The 21,482-nt window shown below is 40.0% G+C and overlaps 2 protein-coding genes and 1 non-coding gene across 3 annotated transcripts; 1 reads left to right on the top strand and 2 right to left on the bottom strand.

Annotated features, from left to right (window-relative positions):
• Positions 1 to 9,768: 9,768 nt before the first annotated feature.
• On the bottom strand, positions 9,769 to 10,416 carry LOC141607942 (uncharacterized). Its single transcript, XM_074427291.1, has one exon. It carries the CDS (start codon positions 10,414 to 10,416, stop codon positions 9,769 to 9,771), a length of 648 nt encoding a protein of 215 aa, XP_074283392.1.
• Positions 10,417 to 11,070: 654 nt separating this feature from the next.
• Positions 11,071 to 11,582, bottom strand: LOC141607941 (uncharacterized). Its single transcript, XM_074427290.1, has 2 exons — positions 11,472 to 11,582; positions 11,071 to 11,397 (listed from the first exon to the last, which is right to left on the bottom strand). Exons 1-2 carry the CDS (start codon positions 11,580 to 11,582, stop codon positions 11,071 to 11,073), a joined length of 438 nt encoding a protein of 145 aa, XP_074283391.1.
• An 8,908-nt stretch (positions 11,583 to 20,490) lies between these two features.
• On the top strand, positions 20,491 to 20,597 carry LOC141609717 (small nucleolar RNA R71). The gene has a single exon (XR_012527634.1). It is a non-coding gene; the product is annotated as a small nucleolar RNA R71 (small nucleolar RNA).
• Positions 20,598 to 21,482: the final 885 nt, after the last annotated feature.

Below are 21,482 nucleotides of genomic sequence, written 5' to 3'. Positions count from 1 at the left end.
GAAGTGGAACCCTGAAGCTGAGATGGCTTTTGCTGCTTCAAAGTATCCTGACCTGCATAACATGGAAAATGAACAGGAGGTCGACTCTCCAGGGGAGCAGGATGTTGACGCTGATCCGGCTAAGAGTAGGGAGCATGGTGTTGATGCTGGTACTGTTTCTAAGGAGAAGCAGTAATTTATTTTTGCAGTTGGTATTTTGGCCCATCCAGGGGGGATGTCCCTGGACAAACAATATTTTTCTTTTCCTGAATTTGGGTCAGGGAGACTATCCCTGGCCTTTATGAATATTTTGGCACCTCTGTCCCAGAGGGTAAGGGTTTCTATTAATATAGGCATGGTGGCCTTCTTTTGGCTGATTTTCCTTTTGACTTTGCTTGGTTTGTGAGTTTCATCCTGTTGGGCCTGTCAAACATTTTGTTTGAATAACCTGCACATCATTTTTGTTTTATTTTGTTATTCATGAGTAATTCAACCAAGTATAGTTTTTTGCTATAATGGTTGAAGGGGTGGGAAAACCGGCCTGTCAGGAGGGCTTATGTCCCCTGCCTAGCTGGAGGGCTTGGTATTCGGCCTGTCAAGACGGCATTTTAGACTAAGTGTTTGGGAGAGAACACCCTTACACCTGTCTTGTTGCGTCCAGCCGGTTGTAATCAGTGGCAGTAAACCTAGTCAGGTCAGACAGTTATTTCATGCCTGATTGGTCCTGACTTTTTACTGTATCTGGTGGCGGTTACCAACTCGTCAGGCACAGTCAAGTGCAGAATTTTTGTTTCAAAAATATATAGTAGAGTAGCCCTCAATCCTGAATATTTATGCATATAATCGTTTATCATGTATAATTTTTCAGGATTCAAGAAGTAAATAGATAGGTTAGTTGAACGGATATAAAATACAGACAAGGCATGTAAAACATGTAGTTCATCACGTAGCACGTCAGGTTGAGTAGTGATTGAATTTATACCTGATTGTAGACTGATCTTTACATATGGAATAATTTTAAATGAGTTACATTCCAGGATCTTGGGATCATTTCCCCTTCTAGCGTTTGGAGCTTGTATGCTCCTTACCCAACAATTGAATTGATTAAGTAAGGGCTTTCCCATGTGGGAGCCAGTTTGCCTGCTGATTTTTGTTTTTTATTTGGAAATACCTTGCGTAGGACAAGGTCTCCTTCTTTAAAGACCCTGATCCTGACGTTTTTTATTGTAAGTCCTGGCGACTGCTTGTTGATATGATGTCATCCTGATCTTGGCAGCATCTCTTAATTCTTCTGTCAGGACCAAGTTGTCTTGCATTAGGTCTTTGTTTGCTTCAACGTTGTTCATGCTGCATCTGGATGTTGGTACTCGTACTTCCGCAGGAATGACAGCTTCACAACCATACACCAGAGAGTAAGGTGTTTGGCCTGTTGCAGTTTTTGGAGTTGTCATGTCTGCCCATAGTACTAATGGAAGTTCTTCAGCCCATCTGCCTCGTCTTCTTTTTAGCTTCTTTTTTAGGCAGCTTATGACTACCTTATTGCTTGATTCAGCCTGGCCATTGGCTTTTGGATATCCAGGGGTTGAAGTTACCAGGTTAATATTCCATTCTTGGCAAAATGCTTGGGTCCTTTTCCCCACAAATTGAGTTCCATTATCGAATACTATTTCTGATGGGACTCCATATCTGCAAATGATGTTTGTCCTGATAAAGGATATTACTTCTTATTCAGTTACATTCCTGAAAGAGTCAGCCTCAATCCATTTGGAGAAGTAATCAGTCATAGCTAACATGAATACTTTTTATCCTTGAGCTACGGGCAGTTTTCCCACAATATCCATGCCCCACTTTATGAATGGCCAGGGTGGCGGAGATTGAATGGAGGAGTTCAGATGGCTGATGTATGATTGGTGCATGAATTTGGCAGGCTTCGCATTTTGAAGAGTATTCCGAGCGGTCACCCTCGGTGTAGGCCAGTAGTGCTTTGTCCTGAGAACTTTGCTTGCCAGGCTCTTTCCTCCTTTGTGGTTGCCACAGTGTCCATCGTGTATTTCTTGAAGTACTAGTTTGGCTTCGTCAGGCTCCAAGCATCATAGGTAGGGTCCAGCCTGCGATCTCTTGAACAGAGTGTTATTGATGATAACATAAGTTGAATCTCTAATTTTAAAAGCCCTTGCCTCATGCCTACCCTGAGGCAGTATTCCTCGGAGAAACCAATCATAATAGGGTTTAGTCCAAGAGTTATTGTCCTGATTGACAGGACTGACTTGTTCAGGTCTGCTGATGGCTGGCTCTAATAAGTGCACAATTGGTATTTTGTCGAAAACAGTGGGGGTGAAATTTGAACCTAGGCTGGCCAGAGCATCAGCCTGGGTATTCAGGTCTCTTGATATTTGATCTATGTCAAATAAAGCAAATTTAGCGGTAAGATTTTTTGCATATTCTAAATACGAAATCATTTTTGCATCCTTAGCCGTATAAATTCCCTTTATTTGATTAGCAATTAGGAGTGAATCAGTTTTTACCTTTAGGTTTTGAACACCGAGGTCTAGACATACCTTTAAGCCTGCTATCAAGGCTTCATATTCTGCTTCGTTGTTCGTGGCTTTGAACTCACAGCTTACAGCCTGTGCTATCATATCTCCCTGGGGCGATTTAAGTACTAGTCCTAACCCTCTCCCCCTGGCGTTGGATGCCCCATCTATGAATAGGGTCCATTCTTGGTCTGGGGTTTTATTTTCTAGTTGGTTGACCTCTTTTATCAGGTCTGGTTCCAGGTTAGGGCTAAAGTCAGCCACAAAGTCTGTTAGGGCCTGCGATTTGATCGCTGCCCTGGGTTCAAATGAGATGTCGTATGTGCTAATCTGTACTGACCATTTGGCCATCCTGCCTGAAAGTGCAGGCTTACGTAGGACAAATTTTATGGGTAAATTGATCCTGACTATAATGGGGTGACTTTCAAAATAAGGTCGCAATTTAGTACATGACATAATTAAAGCTAAGACATATTGTTCAAGTAGTCCATACCTCAACTCAGCATCTAGCAGGCTTTTACTTACATAGTAGACTGGATGTTGCTGACCGTCCTGTTTTTTCACCTGGACTGCGCTGACTGATGTGTCAGTGAGAGATAGGTATACTGACAAAGGCTCTCCCTTCTCTGGCTTAGCCAATAAGGGTGGAGATGATAAGTAGGATTTTAGATCCTGAAAAGCTGTCTCATGCTCATTCGTCCATTGGAACGGTTTATTCTTTCTGAGGAGGTTATCAAATGTTTTGCATCTCTCAGAGGATCTTGATATGAAACGGTTCAGAGCAGCTACCTGGCCTGTCAATTTCTGGATATCCTTGAGAGACTTGGGTGACTGTAGTTCCAGGATAGCCTTTATCTGTTCAGGGCTAGCTTCTATGCCTCTCTTTGTGACCATATATCCAAGGAATTTGCCTGCAGAGACTCCAAAGTGGCATTTTGCAGGGTTTAGCTTCATGTTACATTTTTTCAATATCTCAAATGCTATTTCTAGAAGTTTCACATGATCTTCTGCATTCTTGGATTTCACCACCATGTCGTCTATGTATACTTCCATGATGTCACCTATTTGGTCTTTAAACTCCATGTTGACCAGGCGCTGGTACGTGGCCCCTGCATTCTTCAGGCCGAAAGGCATGGCAGTGTAACAGTATATACCTCGGTCTGTAATGAATGCAGTACTCTCCTGGTCAGCAGGGTGCATCTTTATTTGATTGAATCCACTGGAAGCATCCATGAATGTCATCATCTCGTGGCCTGCTGTTGCGTCTACCATGGCATCGATATGAGGTAGGGGGAATGGATCTTTAGGACAGGCATTGTTCAGGTCAGTGTAGTCTACACAGACTCTCCAATTTCCATTCTTTTTCTGCACAACAACTACGTTAGCCAGCCACTCAGGGTACATTACTTCTCTGATCATCCCCATATCCAAGAGTTTCTCTACTTCCTCGTTTATAATAGTATTTATTTCAGCTGTAAATTTCCGCCTTTTCTGTTGTACAGGCTTAAAAGATGGGTCAACATTGAGTTTATGTGTAATAATATCAGCGCTAATTCCAGTCATATCAAAATGTGACCAAGTAAACCAAGATGATTTATTTTTACGGAACTTTACCAGTTCAGGCCTGACACTATCTGGTGCGTCAGATCCTATTAAAACATACCTGTCAGGGTACTCAGGGTCTAGGATTACTTGATCTGTTTCCATTCTGGGAGGTGCCACATAAGTGCTCCTGACAGGGTACTGTAATTGCTATGCCAGGGACTTACCTGCCTTGGAAGGCTTCAAGGCTGTTGTGTAGCATTCCTGGGCTATCTTGTGATCCCCTTTGATTGTGGCTATGCCCCAGTCTGTTGGTATCCTGATACACTGGTGATAGGTTGGCGGTATGGCCTTGACATTATGAATCTAGGGCCTGCCCAAGATAGCGTTGTAGGATGACAGGCAGTCAAGGACTCTAAATTTCTCATAAGATGAGACTCCTTCCACGTAGTTTGGGAGGTGGATTTCTCCTAGGGTGCTCCTGGTTTCGCCACTGAATCCCACTAGGACGCTGGATTTCTTGATGATTTGGTCCTCGTTGATCTTCATGGCTTTCAGTACGTCAAGCATGATCAAGTTCACTGAGCTGCCTCCGTCTACCAGGATCCTTCTTACTGTGGCTGTTCCAATCTGCGTAGAAATTACCAGGCCATCATGATGAACATCAGGGATGCCCACCAGGTCACAATCATTGAAAGTGATTGTCGGGACATGATCCGGCTTGCAGGGTGACACAGTCCTTGGCGTCCTGGCTATCTTCTTTGCTGCTGAACTTGTCTGGCCGCAAATCTCCGAACCGCCAGATATGAATTTTACTTCATAAATTGGTGGTGGTGGAGGGAGACTACGATCCTGCTTATGCTCCTGATTCTCTTTATCCTAGTTTACGTTCCTGCCTTTTGTCTTGATCAGATCTTTCAAGTATCCTGATTTTAGCAGGTAGGCCACTTCCTTCCTCAGGGTGAAACAATCATCCGTGGTGTGTCCAATATCCATGTGAAATTCGCACCATTTTGAATTGTCTCTTCTGGGATTTGGATTTTCGACTTCTGGGCCATCCGACACCGATCCCATGTTGTCAAGTCTCTGGATCAATCCTGCAATATCAACACTGAAGTTATGTTCGGAGATAGGTGGATAAACTTTAACCTTACCTTGATACTCATGAGCCAGGTTAAGTTCTGACTGATCTGGCCTGGAATATGGAGTAGGTCTATAGTTGTTTCCTTTGTTGCTCTTCCTACTGCTCCTTTTATGATCCTTTGGTCTACTGGGTGATCCAAGTTTATAGCTTTTATCTTCTTCCAGCCTGATGAAAGTGAGAGTCTTGGTCTGAACATCTTCGAAGGTGTGGCAGGGATACTTAGTGAGTTCACTGTATAAGTCATTATATGGTCGTAACCCTTGTCTGAATGCCTCCACTGCTGTTCCAACGTCACACCTGGGTATGGACACTTTCTCTTTGTTGAATCTTGCAAGAAATGTCCTGAGAGTTTCATCAGGCTTCTGTGTACCTCGATAAAGGTCACTGGATCGTTTCTCCAACTCCCTGCTACTCGCGAACTGCTGGTCGAAACTGTTGATCAGGTTGGCAAAGGAATGGATGCTCCCAGTTGCCAGGTAGATGTACCATTGCAGAGCAGGGCTAGTCAGGGTCGTTCCAAATCCCTTGCACATGCAAACTTGTCTAAACTCGCTGGGAATAGATGCAGCCAAAGCATTTTTCGCTTGTAAAGAGCCACGTGATTTTGTGGATCCGTGGTTCCATCATAGACCCTCATGGATGGAATTGTGAACTTTTTGGTAGGTCTACTTTTGCTATTTCGTCTATAAAAGACGAATCAAAGATAGCTTTCGGGCAGACTTCTTCCATCTTTGGCAGGTACTCCAGGTATCTTATCGAATTTTTCATTGAGTTTCTTGATCTCCTGAACCACTGCCATCATGATAGCTGCTGCGGATTCATCAGGCTTCTCTTTATCATCTTTTAGTTCATCATGACCATCAACATTAATGGATTTAGGAATACTTGGGCTCCTAAAACTGGAAAAATCAATATTCTTAATGATTGATACAAATGGAGTTCCTGGTTGGAATCTAGAGCCTGCCCCTTGGGGTTTTTCTAATTTTTGCTTTAGAGATGACTCGGATTCTTTCAATTGCAGGATTTCTTCTTCAGTTTGGGCTACTTTTTCTTTTAGGCTTTCCAACTCAGCGATTTATTGGAGAGCTGCATTCAATTGTTCTTCAACGGTGGGTTGGGCCATTTTTGTAGGATTTTTGAATTTTTGTAGGATAAGAAAAAAAAGATTTAAAGAGCTAGATGCCCCACGGTGGGCGCCAATTGTTTTGTGTGGATTTTGCGCAAGGCGAAATCTGGTCAGGGTAGAGTTGTGTAAGGTTAACTAGCTGTAAATAGTTTGTTGGTCAGGTCGTCAGGGCACAATATAAAGCTGTAAATGAAATAACGACAACAATAATAAGACAAAGAATTTTGTACGTGGAAAACCCTTGAATGGGAAAAAACCACGGGCACCAAGCCAGGAGAGGATTTCACTATGTAATTTGGGAGAATTATTGTATGATAATGACAATGTTTATATCTCTCTAAATATTGCGTATGTAAATGTGTGCTTCTTCTTGTGTGAGAACGAGATGCGTCCAATGTCTTCAAAGTGTTCCTTATATAGGCTTCAATCTTGAACGGCCGCCTGATATGGCTTTGAATGTGGATTATTCTCCATTATTGCCTGTAATAATTGCTAATTATTCCTCCCTTAATTACTGCATTTACTGCGAGATCTTTTCACTTAATGCTGCGTATATAATTCTTCTATAATACGCGTATACGGTCTAATATCGTCCTGATATTTTGACCGTTGTCCTCTCCATGGCCTGACGCCTATCTTCATGTGTCCTGATAGCCTGACACCCTGACAGCCTGGCAGTTAGGTTTAGATGAGATACTGATCAGGAAGGTCTGCGGATTTCCAGGCCTAACAATTAACATGTTAATATCTATAATAATAAGTATCTAATTATTAGAGAAGCAAGAATAATAAATCAAAAGAACCTTTAATTACTCAAAGTATATAGAAATTGAACTTAAATAAGTGTCCTAAAAACCGAAATTCATTGCTAAGTAAGTGATTTAGGGTTTGAGAACAATGAAATAATAAACCAATAATCCAATCTAAACTAGCACAAATCTACAATAGATTAACAAACTAATAACAACAACTAATTAACAAATTAACCAATCATTCAATCAAATACTCAATAATCAAAATTGGATAAAAAATTAACAACTTATCGAGCATGGAGAGAGAAAGAGCAGAGGTGGCAAGCGACCGGTAAAGGCGGACGCCACGGTGAGGAGGAGGCGGACGATGAGGTGGCAAGTGGACGACATACGGACGGTTGTATTTAGGGAAGAGTAAGAGTTTATTTTTCTTTTTGTGCAGTCTTCTTTTTTCAATCATATTATGTCGCGTTTCCTTCAAAAAAAAAAATCAGAATTTTTTTCTTAGGTCGCGAGAGGGCACGTCTCCTCTCTTCGCCTCACCTAAACCCGACCCTGGTGGATTTAGTGGTTATTGAGACTATTTCTTAATTAAAAGTCATGGGTTCAATACTTGTTTTATTTAACGTTATTTCGCCATACATTTTGTCCAACTAAATAATAATTTTTTTCATATAACTCGATATTTTCATTGTTGGAAAATTGTACGCACCCACGACCATCAAATTCTAGAAGCACCTCTGAGCCTACTTGAGAATAATGGATGCGATACTATCGAGTAGTCTTATGAGTTTTTAGCCGGACTTCACTACCACGTTAGACGAGGAGCAGTTTCATAGTGCTAGACCAAGGCCAAAAAGATGTTCTTCCATCGATTTCATTTTATATTTCATTGTAGAAAAAGATAAAGTTGTCTTTTTAAATTTTTTTTAACAGTTTTTCAATGTCATTTTTTCTACATTTTCAATACTATAATTATTAAACGAAAAAGATGCTTTTAGTTATTTAATTTGTGTAAAAAAAAAATTACTATATACAAAGGTCATTATTTCGCCTAATTATTGGTAAAATAATTTACGTAAACAATCAATTTTTATGAAATCTCCTAAGATTACAAAAAAAAAGTTAATAGACAAATTTACAGTTTGGTGTAGTGAGATTTGGGTTAATTCCACTTTAGTGCCCTTAATTTTACATAATTCCGCCTTGGTTATCTGACATTTGTATTATTTCCACTTTGGTGACCCGATGTTTGAAAAAATTTCTTTTTGGTGACCTAAAAACATATAATAGTCAACTTTTATTTTAATTAATTGAAACATAGTAGTACTTTACACATTGTATTAAATAAAATAAACACATACTAAAGAAAAAGAAAAAAAGAAAAAATTGCTTTAAAATGTTCATGGTGTAGTAATGCTTAGTCGTTATCGCTACCAACCAAAACAATATTTATATCTTCACAAACTACTCTTAGTAGAGTGGTAAGTAAAGGTTGGATCCCAAGGGATGGATATTGATTTAGGTTTCAATTCCAAGTAGTTATGTCTTAGGGTGTCACAATTTTGGGTTGAGATAAGATGTGGTCTAAACTAATCAACAAGATGAATGTAAATTAACGAAAATAAAGTAAAGCAATTAAAGGGGTTTGTAAACAATTGATTAAGGGCACTAGGGTGTCATGGGTCTATAAGGGATTCATGGAAATAGATCATACAAACATGCTCTCAAATAAGTACACGCAACTTATTGTTGTGATGGGATCGAGTTAGTGTATATCTTACAATCCCTATGAAGATTTAGGTCCTGGAGCCTAGTTGATCAAGACTTTACAACACCTACAAGTCGACTTAGTCTCTTCCTATTCAACTCTATGCATGGTCTAATAAGTCTTGAGTTGGTTTATATCTTACAAGCCTTATTGAAAAGATAAGAGATGGGTAAAAAATGCAAGGTTTCATAGTCTAGAATTTCATCAAACATAACATGTGCATAGGTTGAAATCACAACAAGCAAGCAATTAATTATGAAAGCATATTAATTTAAGCATAGATCTAATCCTATGATTGATTCCCCTAATTCCCCATTAACCATAGCTAAAAAGAGTACTCACTCATCATCAAGTTTAGCATGCTAATAAGGTTGTCAATCATACTAACAAAGCAAAACATGATGAATAAGTAAAGGAAATAACAATAATTAAGCAAAGATAAAAGAGATTATACCAACTTGAGATGATCCAAATAATAAAGCAAAGAATAAAAGAAGGAAACTTAATGATTGATGGAGAGTTGTCAATCATCCAATATACCCCAAATAATCTTCTAATTACCCAACTAAAACTAAAAATAATTGAGAGATTAATGAAAGATTAAGATATCATTAATATTTAAATGTGTATTACAACTTTGATTAAGACTAAATTAAGAGATTTATTATGATATGATGTTAATCTAGGTAGTATAATAGGGTATTTATACTAAAATTAAGTACATGGATTAGGGTTTTTTTTTTGGGGGGAAAGGTAAGTGTATATATAAATAAAAGCCCATCATACAATAATATAACTAGAGTCATTCATAGCTCTAGTTAGATACAATTTGGACACACTCTAACCAACCACTCCTTAGTTTTACTGGATCCTATTACAATATGTCTACCTCTCAAATTAAGTACCAAAGACACCTTCACCTATTTGAACAATACAACAGGGGAAGGGAGAACATATTCAAGCCTACATCGATTCCTAGCATGCCATATTAAGTACATCATATGTGCCAATGCTGCTGCCACCACCTGTTTCATCATAAGTGAGCGTTCCATGAGGTGCACCCACCAATCAATGACCCCGTGCATAGGCAAACATACCTGTAACCAGTCTTCTAGCAACCTTACACACTGCTTGCTAAAGGAGCACTGGAAAAACAGGTGATCAATGTTTTCTTCACCATCATCACAGAGCAAGCATCTATTACAATGAGCTATATTCATTCGTAATAATCTGTCATATGTGAGCAGGTGGTTTTGAGCCACCAACCAGATAAAGAAATTGTGCTTGGGCAAAATCAGTCTGTTCTTGACCCACGGATACCAAGTAACATCAATGCCATCATCAACAAGCCAAAGATAACCCAGTTTAACAGTGTAGTCATTATTTGTTTGTCGCCACTGATCATCAAACATCCAAGGTTTTAGTTGGTCTTTAACTGCACATATCCTCCTCCAAGCCCAACTAGCACTGAAAGTAGGTTCATAATCAGCCCAGTTAGTTTGCTTTATATAAATGGAGTGTACCCACTTCACCCATAAATTATCAGCCTTCATCAATCCACCAAACATATTTACCAAGCAAGGCAACATTCCACTAATGCAGGTTCTTCAATCCCAACCCACCCTTCCTCCTGGGTTTGCAAACTTGTTTCCATAACACCAGAGCAGGGGACTCCTTAGATTCCTGGCCATGCCACAGAAAAGCTCTGCATATAGCATCAATTTTATTGAGAACCATTTTTGGGAGTATGAAAATCCGTGCCCAGTAGTTGTGTAAAGTACTCAACACAGATTTGATCAAAGTAACTCGCCCAGCATAAGAAAGATATTTTGCACCCAGACTGGGAATCCTATCAGTAACTTTATCCACCAGGCACTGGCAGTCAAGGACACCCAACCTTTTAGGTGCAATCTTAACCCCTAAATACCTGAATGGAATGCCTCTTCTTTTCATACCAGAAGCCTCTTCAATACTCCTTACCATATTCTCACTAATCCCATTGCTATAGAAATTAGACTTGCCATTATTCATCTTGAGTCCAGAGGAGATTGAGAAAGTCTCAAAAGCTCTCAACAGGAGTGTAACTGAGTGAAGATCACCTCTGCTAAACATTAGAAGGTCGTCAGCGAAACACAAATGAGTAAGCTTTATTTTGGAACATAAATGATGATATTTGAATCCTTTACACCTATTAAACACCCCCAACAATCTGCTAAGGTATTCTAGACAGATGGTAAAGAGCGGGGGGAGAGGCGATCCCCCTGTCTTAAACCTCTTTGGCCTTTGAAGAATCCAAAAACTTCTCCATTCAGAGCTAAAGAGAAGGAGGGAGTGGACACACAATTCATTATTAGCTCAATGCTACGAGAAGGCAAGTTTAATGCAATCAGCATATCCTTGAGGAAGTTCCATTCAATGGAGTCATAAGCCTTCTGCAAATTAATTTTCAGCATAATCCTCGGTGAACAAACCTTCCTCCTATACAGCTTGATGAGGTCTTGGCAAATGAGAATATTACCTACAATATCACTGTTTTTGATAAAAGCCCCCTGAGAAGAATAATGATGTCAGGAAGGATTAAGCTGAGCCTGGTGAACATCACTTTTGTCAGGCATTTGTATACTGTGTTACAGCAGGCAATAGGCCTAAACTGTAACACACTATCAGGGATATCAGTTTTAGGGACAAGTGTTAGGATAGTAGCATTAAGCTCCTTCAAAATCTTCCCAATCATGAAAGCATTCCTAACATTTGTACACACATCCTTCCCCTCTATATGCCCAAGAGTCTTTAAAGAACTGACTATTGAATCCATCAGGTCCTGGTGCCTTGCCACCAGGAATGGAAAATATAGCTCCTTTGATCTCTTCATCAGTCACAGGTTTAAGGAGAATATCCTGATGAGCCCCAGTCAATACCTTACCAGTCTTTACAACTTTCTGTGAAACAGGCTGTACTGGGTGGAGGTGCCCAGTAACTTCCTATAATAACTCTCAAAAGCTGATTTAATTTCCTGAGGTTTTGAGCATAATATCCCATCCATATCCTTAACATTTTATACCCTATTCATCATTCTTCTTCTCTTTATGCTAGAATGAAAAAACGAGGTATTAGGATACCCATCTCTTATCCAACTCTCTTTTACTTTCTGAGCTAGATAACTATTCCTTGCCTTAATCAACTCCTTCAGTTCCTTGGCACACTCTCTTTTAGCATGGAAAACTATATCATTCAAAGGATCCCGGATAAGTTGATGCTGAAAATGCTTTAAAGCCAGCTCAGTAACATGAGTGAGGTTCTCTATATCACTGAATTGGACTTTGTTCAACATATGAAGCACAATTTTCAGTTTCTTTAATTTTTTCACTACTCTGAACATTGGGGTACCACTGATCTCCTCTTTCCAACTGTTATCCACTGTAGAAGCAAAATCATCAGACAAAGCCCACATATTAAAGTATTTAAAGGGAGCTTTCCTCTTCACAATAATGGCATCAGTATTGATCAGACAAGGACAGTGGTCATATAAACCTTCAGGGAGAAATGTAGCAGCAGCCTCAGGGAAAAGTTGGAACCATTGCTCATTCATTAAGACCCTGTCAATCCTGCTATAAACCCTAGTGGCATCCTCATGTTTGTTATTCCAGGTATAATAAGAACCTGAAATCTTCATATCATATAACTGACAGTCTTCCAACATACTTGTCATGGGAGCCATCTCGGTCCAAGACACATCAGCACCTCCAATTCTATCTTTTATTTCAGTGATACTGTTAAAGTCTCCACACACTAACCATGGGCCAGAGATCAAATAAGAAAAATCCTTCAAAGCTTGACATAAAGGTTCTCTCTCCTGACTTTTATTAAACCCATAAACCATGGTGTGCCAGAAAGCAATCTTCCTAGATTTATCAAAAAAATTTGAGTGTATACATTGAGCAGTAACACTCAAGATATCCACCTGATACAAGTTAGGATCCCACAAATGCCAAACTCTCCCCCCTTTATGAGAACTATTATTTGTGCACAAGGATTAGGGTTACTAAGGGCTTAAATAACGATTAAGACCCTAAAAGAATCTTGATAATTTGCAACTCCCGAGGGACATGCGCGGATCATATAGCAACTCCCAAGAAAATTCGCGCATCCTAGCCTGAAGCACGTTTGGTCCTGTAAGGCGATCCGCTCGGGCTGGCATCAGGACACTCGGATCCTGGGTCTGGGATGCGCGGCTTGAGCTCGGGACGCTCGGATCCTGGGTCAGGTTTCTTCTCTTGTTCTTGCCTTCCTAACAATCCGTGGGGACTGTCTTAGGGACGCACGAATCTTTCATCATTGCCCAATTCACTTGATTTATTTCCTTAGGCTTCTAGTGTTGGTCTCCTCTTCGATGCTTGATCATTAGACGCGATCCATTTAGCTCCATTTTGCTCTATAAATGGAAGGATAGCAATCCTCTCCTGCCAAGGACACAAAACCTCAAAGAATATGCAAAATGGGAAACTAAAGATAAGAAATGATCCTAATATATGCTAGAAAGCATGGGAACAAGGTTAATTCGGGGACTAAATGTGCTCAAATATGAGTCACATCAAACATCCCCAAACCGAACCTTTTCTCGTCCCGAGTAAAGGGGTGACTAAAACTATGACCTTTATTTAAACTATCCTACTAATATAGCCGATATGAGACAATTTGCGGGTCTCACTCCGCCCCTGCAACTCACAGCAAGACATCCATGAGGTAAGATGTCTTCTTGCAAGGCAAGGTGGGGCTTGCCAAAATGGTGATGCATCCAAGCATTAAGCACATAAAACAAATAATGGATGCATCTACAAAAAGTAATACCCACTTTTCTCATCTAAGTGGCGAAAATTATCTAAAAGGGAAGCAATCTAAGAGTACACACTCCATTATAGACATGGTTTCTTCAAGTTACTAAGCCTAGGAGGATACCAACAAATCACCTTCAAGTTGTGTCAAGCTAGGGTACCTTTGTCCTCAATCGCTAAATGCTTTTGTCAAGAGTAGACTCCCTATGGTGTTAGAATCACTATAGCATCGCGGAATTCCCCTTCTTGCCTAGACAAGAAGAAGGGTCGTCCCCTTTCTACCATGCACAAAAGTGGGATCAATGGAAAAAGGGATCAATATGATTTTGAGTTTCATAATGGGAGTTTGCACTTGATTTTGTTATTCCCCAAAATTTTCTTGTGGCATTTGACATTTTGAGAACAATTTCTTTGCCATTTATTTGATGTTTGGCATTTTGATACTTGGCAATTTTCAATTTTTGCATTTTTTGAACATTTTCAAAGTCACCCTAATTTGTAACGAGGGTGCTTTTATTGAAGCATATGAGTTTTTTTTTTGTACTCCTCTTTTCTTTGATGCAATTTGTGCAAACTTCTTGATTTTTATTTTGATGCTTGAACTCAAATTGAGAACTTTTGTGCCCATTCCCTTTTTGTTGGCAAAATATGATAGAAGTGGAAGTTGGTTGCATGGTTTAATTTCAAGGGTCATCTTGGAATAAACGGTAGCCAAGGAGTTATCACACCACAAGGTACTCTTGACTAAGCCTTATTCCATGGTTCAAAGGATACTAGTATGACACCTCCTAGGGTGTTTTGGAGGTATTCTAATGAGCAAAGTCTCAAGAAGAAAAGGTATCTACAAGGGCCTTATATACACTTGTGAAGCTTCCGAAATAGATGTTTTCACAAAATTTTCCTGGAATGCAACTACATGCCATGATGCAACTAACATATATACAACCTAATGCAAATGCTTCTATCAACTAATATGCCATATAAACTAAATGAAAGCTCTTAACAACACATTGGTTTATACCGCATCAACCAAAATAAAGCCACATTGTCATTAACATATAAAAGGAGGAAGGAATTTGGAAAGATCATACCATGCGGTCTTCTATTTCCTTCATGCCTCGAATGTGGCGTAGTCGGTCCAATGTGATAAGAGTGACAAACAAACACAAGTATATACAATATGTACGATTCTACACTACAAAGAAATAAACTTGTTTTTGGATTTTTAAATTTTTAAATTTTTATGGTTTTTGTTGTTATGAAATAAACGAACATATTTTTGGGTTTTTTCGAAATTTTTCAAATTTTTTGTATTTTCGATTTTTGAATGGTTAGAAATTCCCATCCCCAAACTAGTATGGGCATTGTCCTCAATGGCCAATATGATAGGAAATTATGCAATGAAATCTATATGAAAATTCATGATTTCTAAACTAGTATGCAAACTATATGACATATATAACTAGTGATGCAATCTAATCTATCCTATATGATGCATGCTTTCGATTAGTTGGAGAGCCAATTTGACTAGCATTCTTTGTGTGTGAACTTCCCCAAACCGAACAAAACACTATTTCTAGTGTCAAAATAGGGAAGTTCATGCACAAGGCAAGGATGCAATGCATGATTTCTAAATTGTCATTTTGGATTTTGGAAATGGGAACAAAATGTTTAAACACCTCAATGGGACCGAGGTAGGAGTCCTTTAAATGGTGCTAGGACTCCAAACTACCAAGAGCCAAGAATGACTCTACAAATGATCAAGATTGAAATTAAAGAGTTAAAAACAAAGCTAAAGGAGGTGTAGGAAAATCACAATGGAATAGGTTGAAGCTAGGCAATCAACCCCGCACTTGTGGTATCCTCCATAAGCTTTGTTGACCTTCAATTGTCGCTCATTGCGACATCATCATCGATGGCCTTATCACCGGAATTATCATCATCGGAACTATCATCATCATTATCAACTTCTTCATCATCTTCTTCATCATCCACCTCCATTGGTCTGGAGGATTCACCACTTTCATCATCATTATCGGAACTCGAACCTTGCTCTTCTTCTTGGCATGAACCAATACCTTTCCCGTCTTCAATAACAACAACCTCCTTTCCATTAGCCACCGGGCTATCCTTATCGGCATCTTGAGAAGTATTAGGGAAGAATACCTCCTTATCCGCCCAACTAGGCAAAGGACATGAAGGATCAAGAAGTCCTTGCCTAGGTAGATGTAGTAGGGGTGGATATTGGGCACAATAAGCATTCATTTGGTCATCATAAGCTTCTCTATGCATGTGTTGCATCAATTGGGTCATGTAATCATTGCCTACCACGATATTAGAGCCACTTGGTTTAAACTCTTGGTAGGCAAAAGGATATGGTGGAGTCACAATGGTAGAGGAGGAGGGCTTTGCAATAGGATCCCTTTGTTGCTTGATTATGAATTCGGCTTCTTTGGAGACGGGAATGAGGTAGTTTGGTCTACGGACGGAGATACGGCAAATTTTGGTGGGCGAGACAATGGACTTGGCTTCCTTGATGAGCCATTCAAATTTATGGTCAAGTTTGTCATTCTTGACCCAATGAAACTTGTTGATCAAAGTACTCATGTCAAGAAGGTTGCTCCCCTTAACCGGTTTGTAGGTGTTATCCTTGTTGAACTCCGGGTTAAAGTGTTTAGCTAACCTTGTTACCAAGCCCCCGTTTACAATAAAGGCCACTCCCTCTTTCCGATTATCAATCTCTAACCACCGATCAAGCAATAATTGAAGAATGTTGTACTTTTTGGTGGACTTCCCATTGATATTAAAGAAGGACTCAAGGTAGACAAAGTCGAGTTCGGTGAAGTGGTTGGTGCCTTTCCTAGCAATTAAGGTATTGGCCACAAACTTATGCCAAGTTCTTATGCCCGGATGGTGAACATATAAAGCATGGCACTCCAGGAAGGAATCAAATTTACGACCGATTATAGCTTTCCATAGGGGTGCGGCATCATACTTCAAAGGCTTCTTTTCAAAATGATCATATTCACAAGACCAAACACTTTACCAAACTCAGCCTTAAACATTCTTCTACTCTTGTTCTCAAGTCGGAACTCAACATAACTTTGAGTCTCTATCTTATACACCCTCAAGGAGCTTATGAACTCCATGGTCAATGAGGGGTAAGTCAATTCATCCATATCAAAGAGGTTTTTCAACCCAATGGACTCGAAAAATACTCTAGTTTGCTCAAGTACACCCAATTTTTTCAAAATGTCTTGGCAAAAAAACTTGGTAGCTATAATAGTCTTTTTGGCAAGGGATAGAAATGCAATCCTATGGTTATCGGATAATAAAGTTACCTCCGGAATGTTTGGCAATTGTTTTATAACCGGAGTAGAAGGGGTAGCTTCCTCGATAGGATTGACGTTTTCTTGGACTTTCTCCCTTGGTTGAGCTACTACCAAAACTTTAGATGCTAGAAGGGCTTGTTGCCTCTTTGACAAATTTGGAGTTTTGAGTGCCTTGGTTCCGCCTTTAGTCCTTGCCATTGTATGCTCCTTATCAATTTTGTATCAACAAACCAAGATGTTGCTTGAATGTTCCTTGCTTCTTCAAACTTCAATCAATTCCTCAATCAATTGGGGATTTTCGAAATTTTGCCCAAACCCTAGAAAATTGATTCAATTTGTGAGGAAATTGATGTTTAAATGGTCTTTTGTTGATGAAGGGGTGATTTAATCTTGTTTTGAGCAATTTTTGTTTGGATTGTGGTGAATTTTGTTGAGAAATTGATGTTTTTGGATGAGGGGATTGAAGGTTAAAGTGAGGGAAAATGTATGTGTTTGTGTTTTAAAAGATGGAAATGAATTGGGAAGAAGGATAAGTCCCGTGTTTTGTTGGTGTATCATGTCTGGGACGCTGGGCTCGGGGTCAGGACCCGCAGATCTTCTTACAAGATTTTTCTGAAATAGCAAAGCAGTCCTGGGACGCACGACTTTAGCTCAACTCGAGTGGATTTTTGCTGAGACGCTCGGATTGAGTTCGGGACGTGCAGATTTTACTTTAGCAAAATTTCATAAGTTTGAAGCTTCCCAGGACACGCGGCTCGAGAGTAGGACGGGCGTCCTGATGATGTAGGAGGAGCGTCCTGATCTTGGCTCGTGCAGATTTTCTTACAGGACTTTATCCCATAATTTGAAGCTTTCTAGCTCCCACTTCCCGACAGTAGGACGCGCGGATTGAGCCCGGAGACGCTCGGATTGCACTCAGCTCCCACGAGCTCAGGTTTGCTCGTGGGGATTCCTCTTCCCGTGTCATTCCTTCTTCCTTTCCTTGTTAAATGTTGTGGGTTGCACTACAAAGGCTTGGTTAGCCCAGGCATTTGCCATCCCCACACTTGATCAAACACTACACATTAAAACACGTCAAAGTATCTCCCTCACTTGCTCTCATGTCAAAAATCTTGTATCAAAGCACAAAAATGCAAATCCAAAAATGACAAAGATGCAATAAAGGAAAAGAAATGCTAGTTAAGGGGTTAGAATATTTACAAATGGTGGTTTAGGGAGGACTCCACCAAATTATCCTTCTTGTGAGAGGTATCAAGGGGGCAAAGCCAAGGTGTTGTTGATGTTGCTCAACACCTTGTAGAAGTAGTCGAAGGCTTGCTCATTTTCATGATAAAGATCTTGCATAGACCTTTGTGCATTGTTTTCTTCATTGTTGCAGTCCGAGTCAAAGTGATGACAAGGATCAACAAAGCCTTGGTCAAAGGTCATATCATTTCTAATATAAGGATTGACCAATCCTTCAAATTCATCGTCCCATAGACCACAAACTTCGCTTGCTTGTTCCCCAATGATGTCGTGAGTTGACAAGAGCAACTCTCCTTCCTTGTTATCATGGACAATGAGGCCTTCTTTATTACTTATCATGATGGGCGAGCTATTCAAGCTCTCGTTGTTGTTCAAAATCCCATGCTCTCCAAATAGAGCTACTTGAATGTCATCGACTTTCTTCTTCCATGTGGGTGATGTTTCGTTACCCATGGCTTGATCTTTGCATAGAGATTCTAACTTCTTTCTATCACTTTCTCGGCAATAGTGATCGACCATGAAGCATGGCTCATGTAGTCGGGGAGCTCTCGTTGTTTTGTCAAGATTGAAAGTAATTGTCTCATCCCCTACTTCAAGTGTGAGCTCTCCATGTTTCACATCGATTACCGCTCCGGCGGTATGCAAGAAAGGTCTTCCTAAGGTGATATGAATGTTAGAATATTCCTTTATGTCTACAATGATAAAGTCTACCGGGATGAAGAATTTTCCAATTCTTACGGGCACGTCCTCCCATACCCCTAGAGGTATCTTTGTTGATCGATCCGCCATTTGAAGAGTAATGTTGGTGCATTTGAGCTCTCCCATTCCTAGCCTCTTACATACCGAGTATGGCATGACACTTACACTTGTTCCAAGATCACATAATGCCTTGTTGATTATAGTGTCGCCAATGGTACATGGAATAGAAAAACTTCCCGGGTCTTTGAGCTTTGGAGGGGAACTCCCTTGAAGAATAACTCTACTCACTTTGGTAAAGGCAATAGTCTCCAACTTTCGGATGGATTTCTTCTTGGTAAGAATATCCTTCATGTACTTTGCATAAGCCGGAACATAATTGATCAATTCCGTAAATGGGATTGAGACTTCTAAGTTCTTCACAATTTCCATGAACTTTTCAAGTTGCTCATCAAACTTAGGCTTAGCTTGGTGACTTGGGAATGGAAGTCTAATCACAATAGGCTCTTTCTAAATTTCCTTAGCCTTCTCTTCATTTCTCTTCTTAGAAAGTTCATTAGTAGTAGGATCTACTTCCTTATAGTTCTCCACAACTCCTTGCTTGCTACTAGCATCCACAATATCTTCATCAATCGGTCTCTTCGGCCCCTCATATCCTGTACCACTCCTCAAATGGATGGCACTAACCGTTTCATGTCTTGGGGGGTTACCTTGAGGCGGTAATTGCCCCTTTTGTCTTTGAGAGCTGGAAGATGCTAATTGGGTCATTTGAGTTTCTAGTATTTTAGTGTGGGCAAGTATGTTGTTGCTGGTGATTTCTTTAGCTTGGCTATCTTTTTGCATTTGGGTGAAGAATTCTTGTTGGTTCTTTTGCATTTGGAGGACCGCTTTTTAAACATCAAAGCTTTGGTCATTGGGTTTGTTGTAGGAAGGTTGATTTTGATATCGTTGGCTTTGGTTGAAAAAGGGTCTTTGAGCTTGATTTCTCATTGGAGGTGGGGTGTATGTTGGTTGAGGATTTTGGATATTTTGGCTCTTGTATGAAAGATTTGGATGGAATTTGGTATTCTCATTATAGTAGTTGGAATAAGGGGCGCCATTCTTAGATGCTTGGAAAGCATTCACTTGTTCATTTATTCCCCTACAGTCATTTTGGTCATGTCTCAAGGTTCCACAACTTTCACATACTCCATTTGGGATTGAAGGTGATGCCACCATATCATTGACATATTGTTTGGGTGATTTGGAAGCATCATCAAGCTTAGTCATAGCTTTCTCAAACTTTAAACTGATGGTGTCGATATGAGCACTTAGTTGAGCACCCAATTGTGTGATGGAACCTACCTCATGCTTTCCTCCTCTAGTGGCCTTTCGAGGCCTACTATATTGGGAATTATGAACCGTCATCTCTTCGCTTTTGGCTCATGTTTGGTTGTCATCAACTTCGGTAAACCTCCCATTGGATCCCATGTTATGCACATTGCGTGAGTCTTCATCTAAGCCGTTCCAAAATTGTTGAACAAGGAACCACTCACTAAGTCCATGGTGTGGACAAGAACGACAAGTGTCCTTAAATCTCTCCCATGCTTCATATATCGATTCCTCATCCCTTTGCTTGAACCCGGTGATTTGGGCTCTCAACATATTTGCTTCTCCGGGGGATAGAATTTCTTGTAGAAGGCAAGTGCTAACTTCTTCCATGAATCAATACCAAGAGTAGCCTTGTCTAGGCTCTTCAACCATTGCTTTGCGGTACCGATCAAGGAAAAAGGAAACAATACCCATCGGATTTGGTCCTGAGTAACTCCGGTTTGAGAAATTGCATCACAATAATCACAAAAAGTCTCCATATGTAAATGAGGATCATCACTAGGCATCCCTCCAAATTGATTTCTCTCGACTAATTGTATGAATGCGGATCTGGCAATGAAATTACCGGTTAAATGTGGTGGTGTAGGAGTACCGTTTGGTAGGTTCTCCTCGGTTGGTACGGAATGAGATGAAAATTTAGGCATTGTAGGTTGATTTTTTGGTTGGTTTGGAATTGGGTTATCCTCTCCTTCTCTTGCAAAAGGGTTGACGAACTCAATGTTATTTGGTTGGATGCCCATAATCTCTCCAATAACTACAACTCTTGAAGTACCTCTGGCAACTCTTCTATTGTTGGTTAAGGTCCTTTCAATCTCGAAATCAGTAGGTAATAAATTACCTTGTGATCTCCTAGTCATGCAAAATATCAAACAACTAGAAAACAATTAGAACAACCTTGAGGAGATTGACTTCCCCAAGGTAAAGAAAGACACAACTAAAAACAATTAACGAAAATCAAATCAATTGAACACTGTCCCTGGCAACGACACCATTTTTGGTGTAGTAACGCTTAGTCGTTATCGCTACCAACCAAAACAATATTTATATCTTCACAAACTACTCTTAGTAGAGTGGTAAGTAAAGGTCAGATCCCAAGGGACGGTATTGATTTAGGGTTTCAATTTCCAGAGTTATGTCTTAGGGACGGCGTCAAGCTAT

The sequence above is a fragment of the Silene latifolia genome, chromosome 10 (genome assembly GCF_048544455.1).
Source record: "Silene latifolia isolate original U9 population chromosome 10, ASM4854445v1, whole genome shotgun sequence".
NCBI lineage: Eukaryota > Viridiplantae > Streptophyta > Magnoliopsida > Caryophyllales > Caryophyllaceae > Silene > Silene latifolia.
This window is presented reverse-complemented; position numbering and strand designations above follow the sequence as displayed.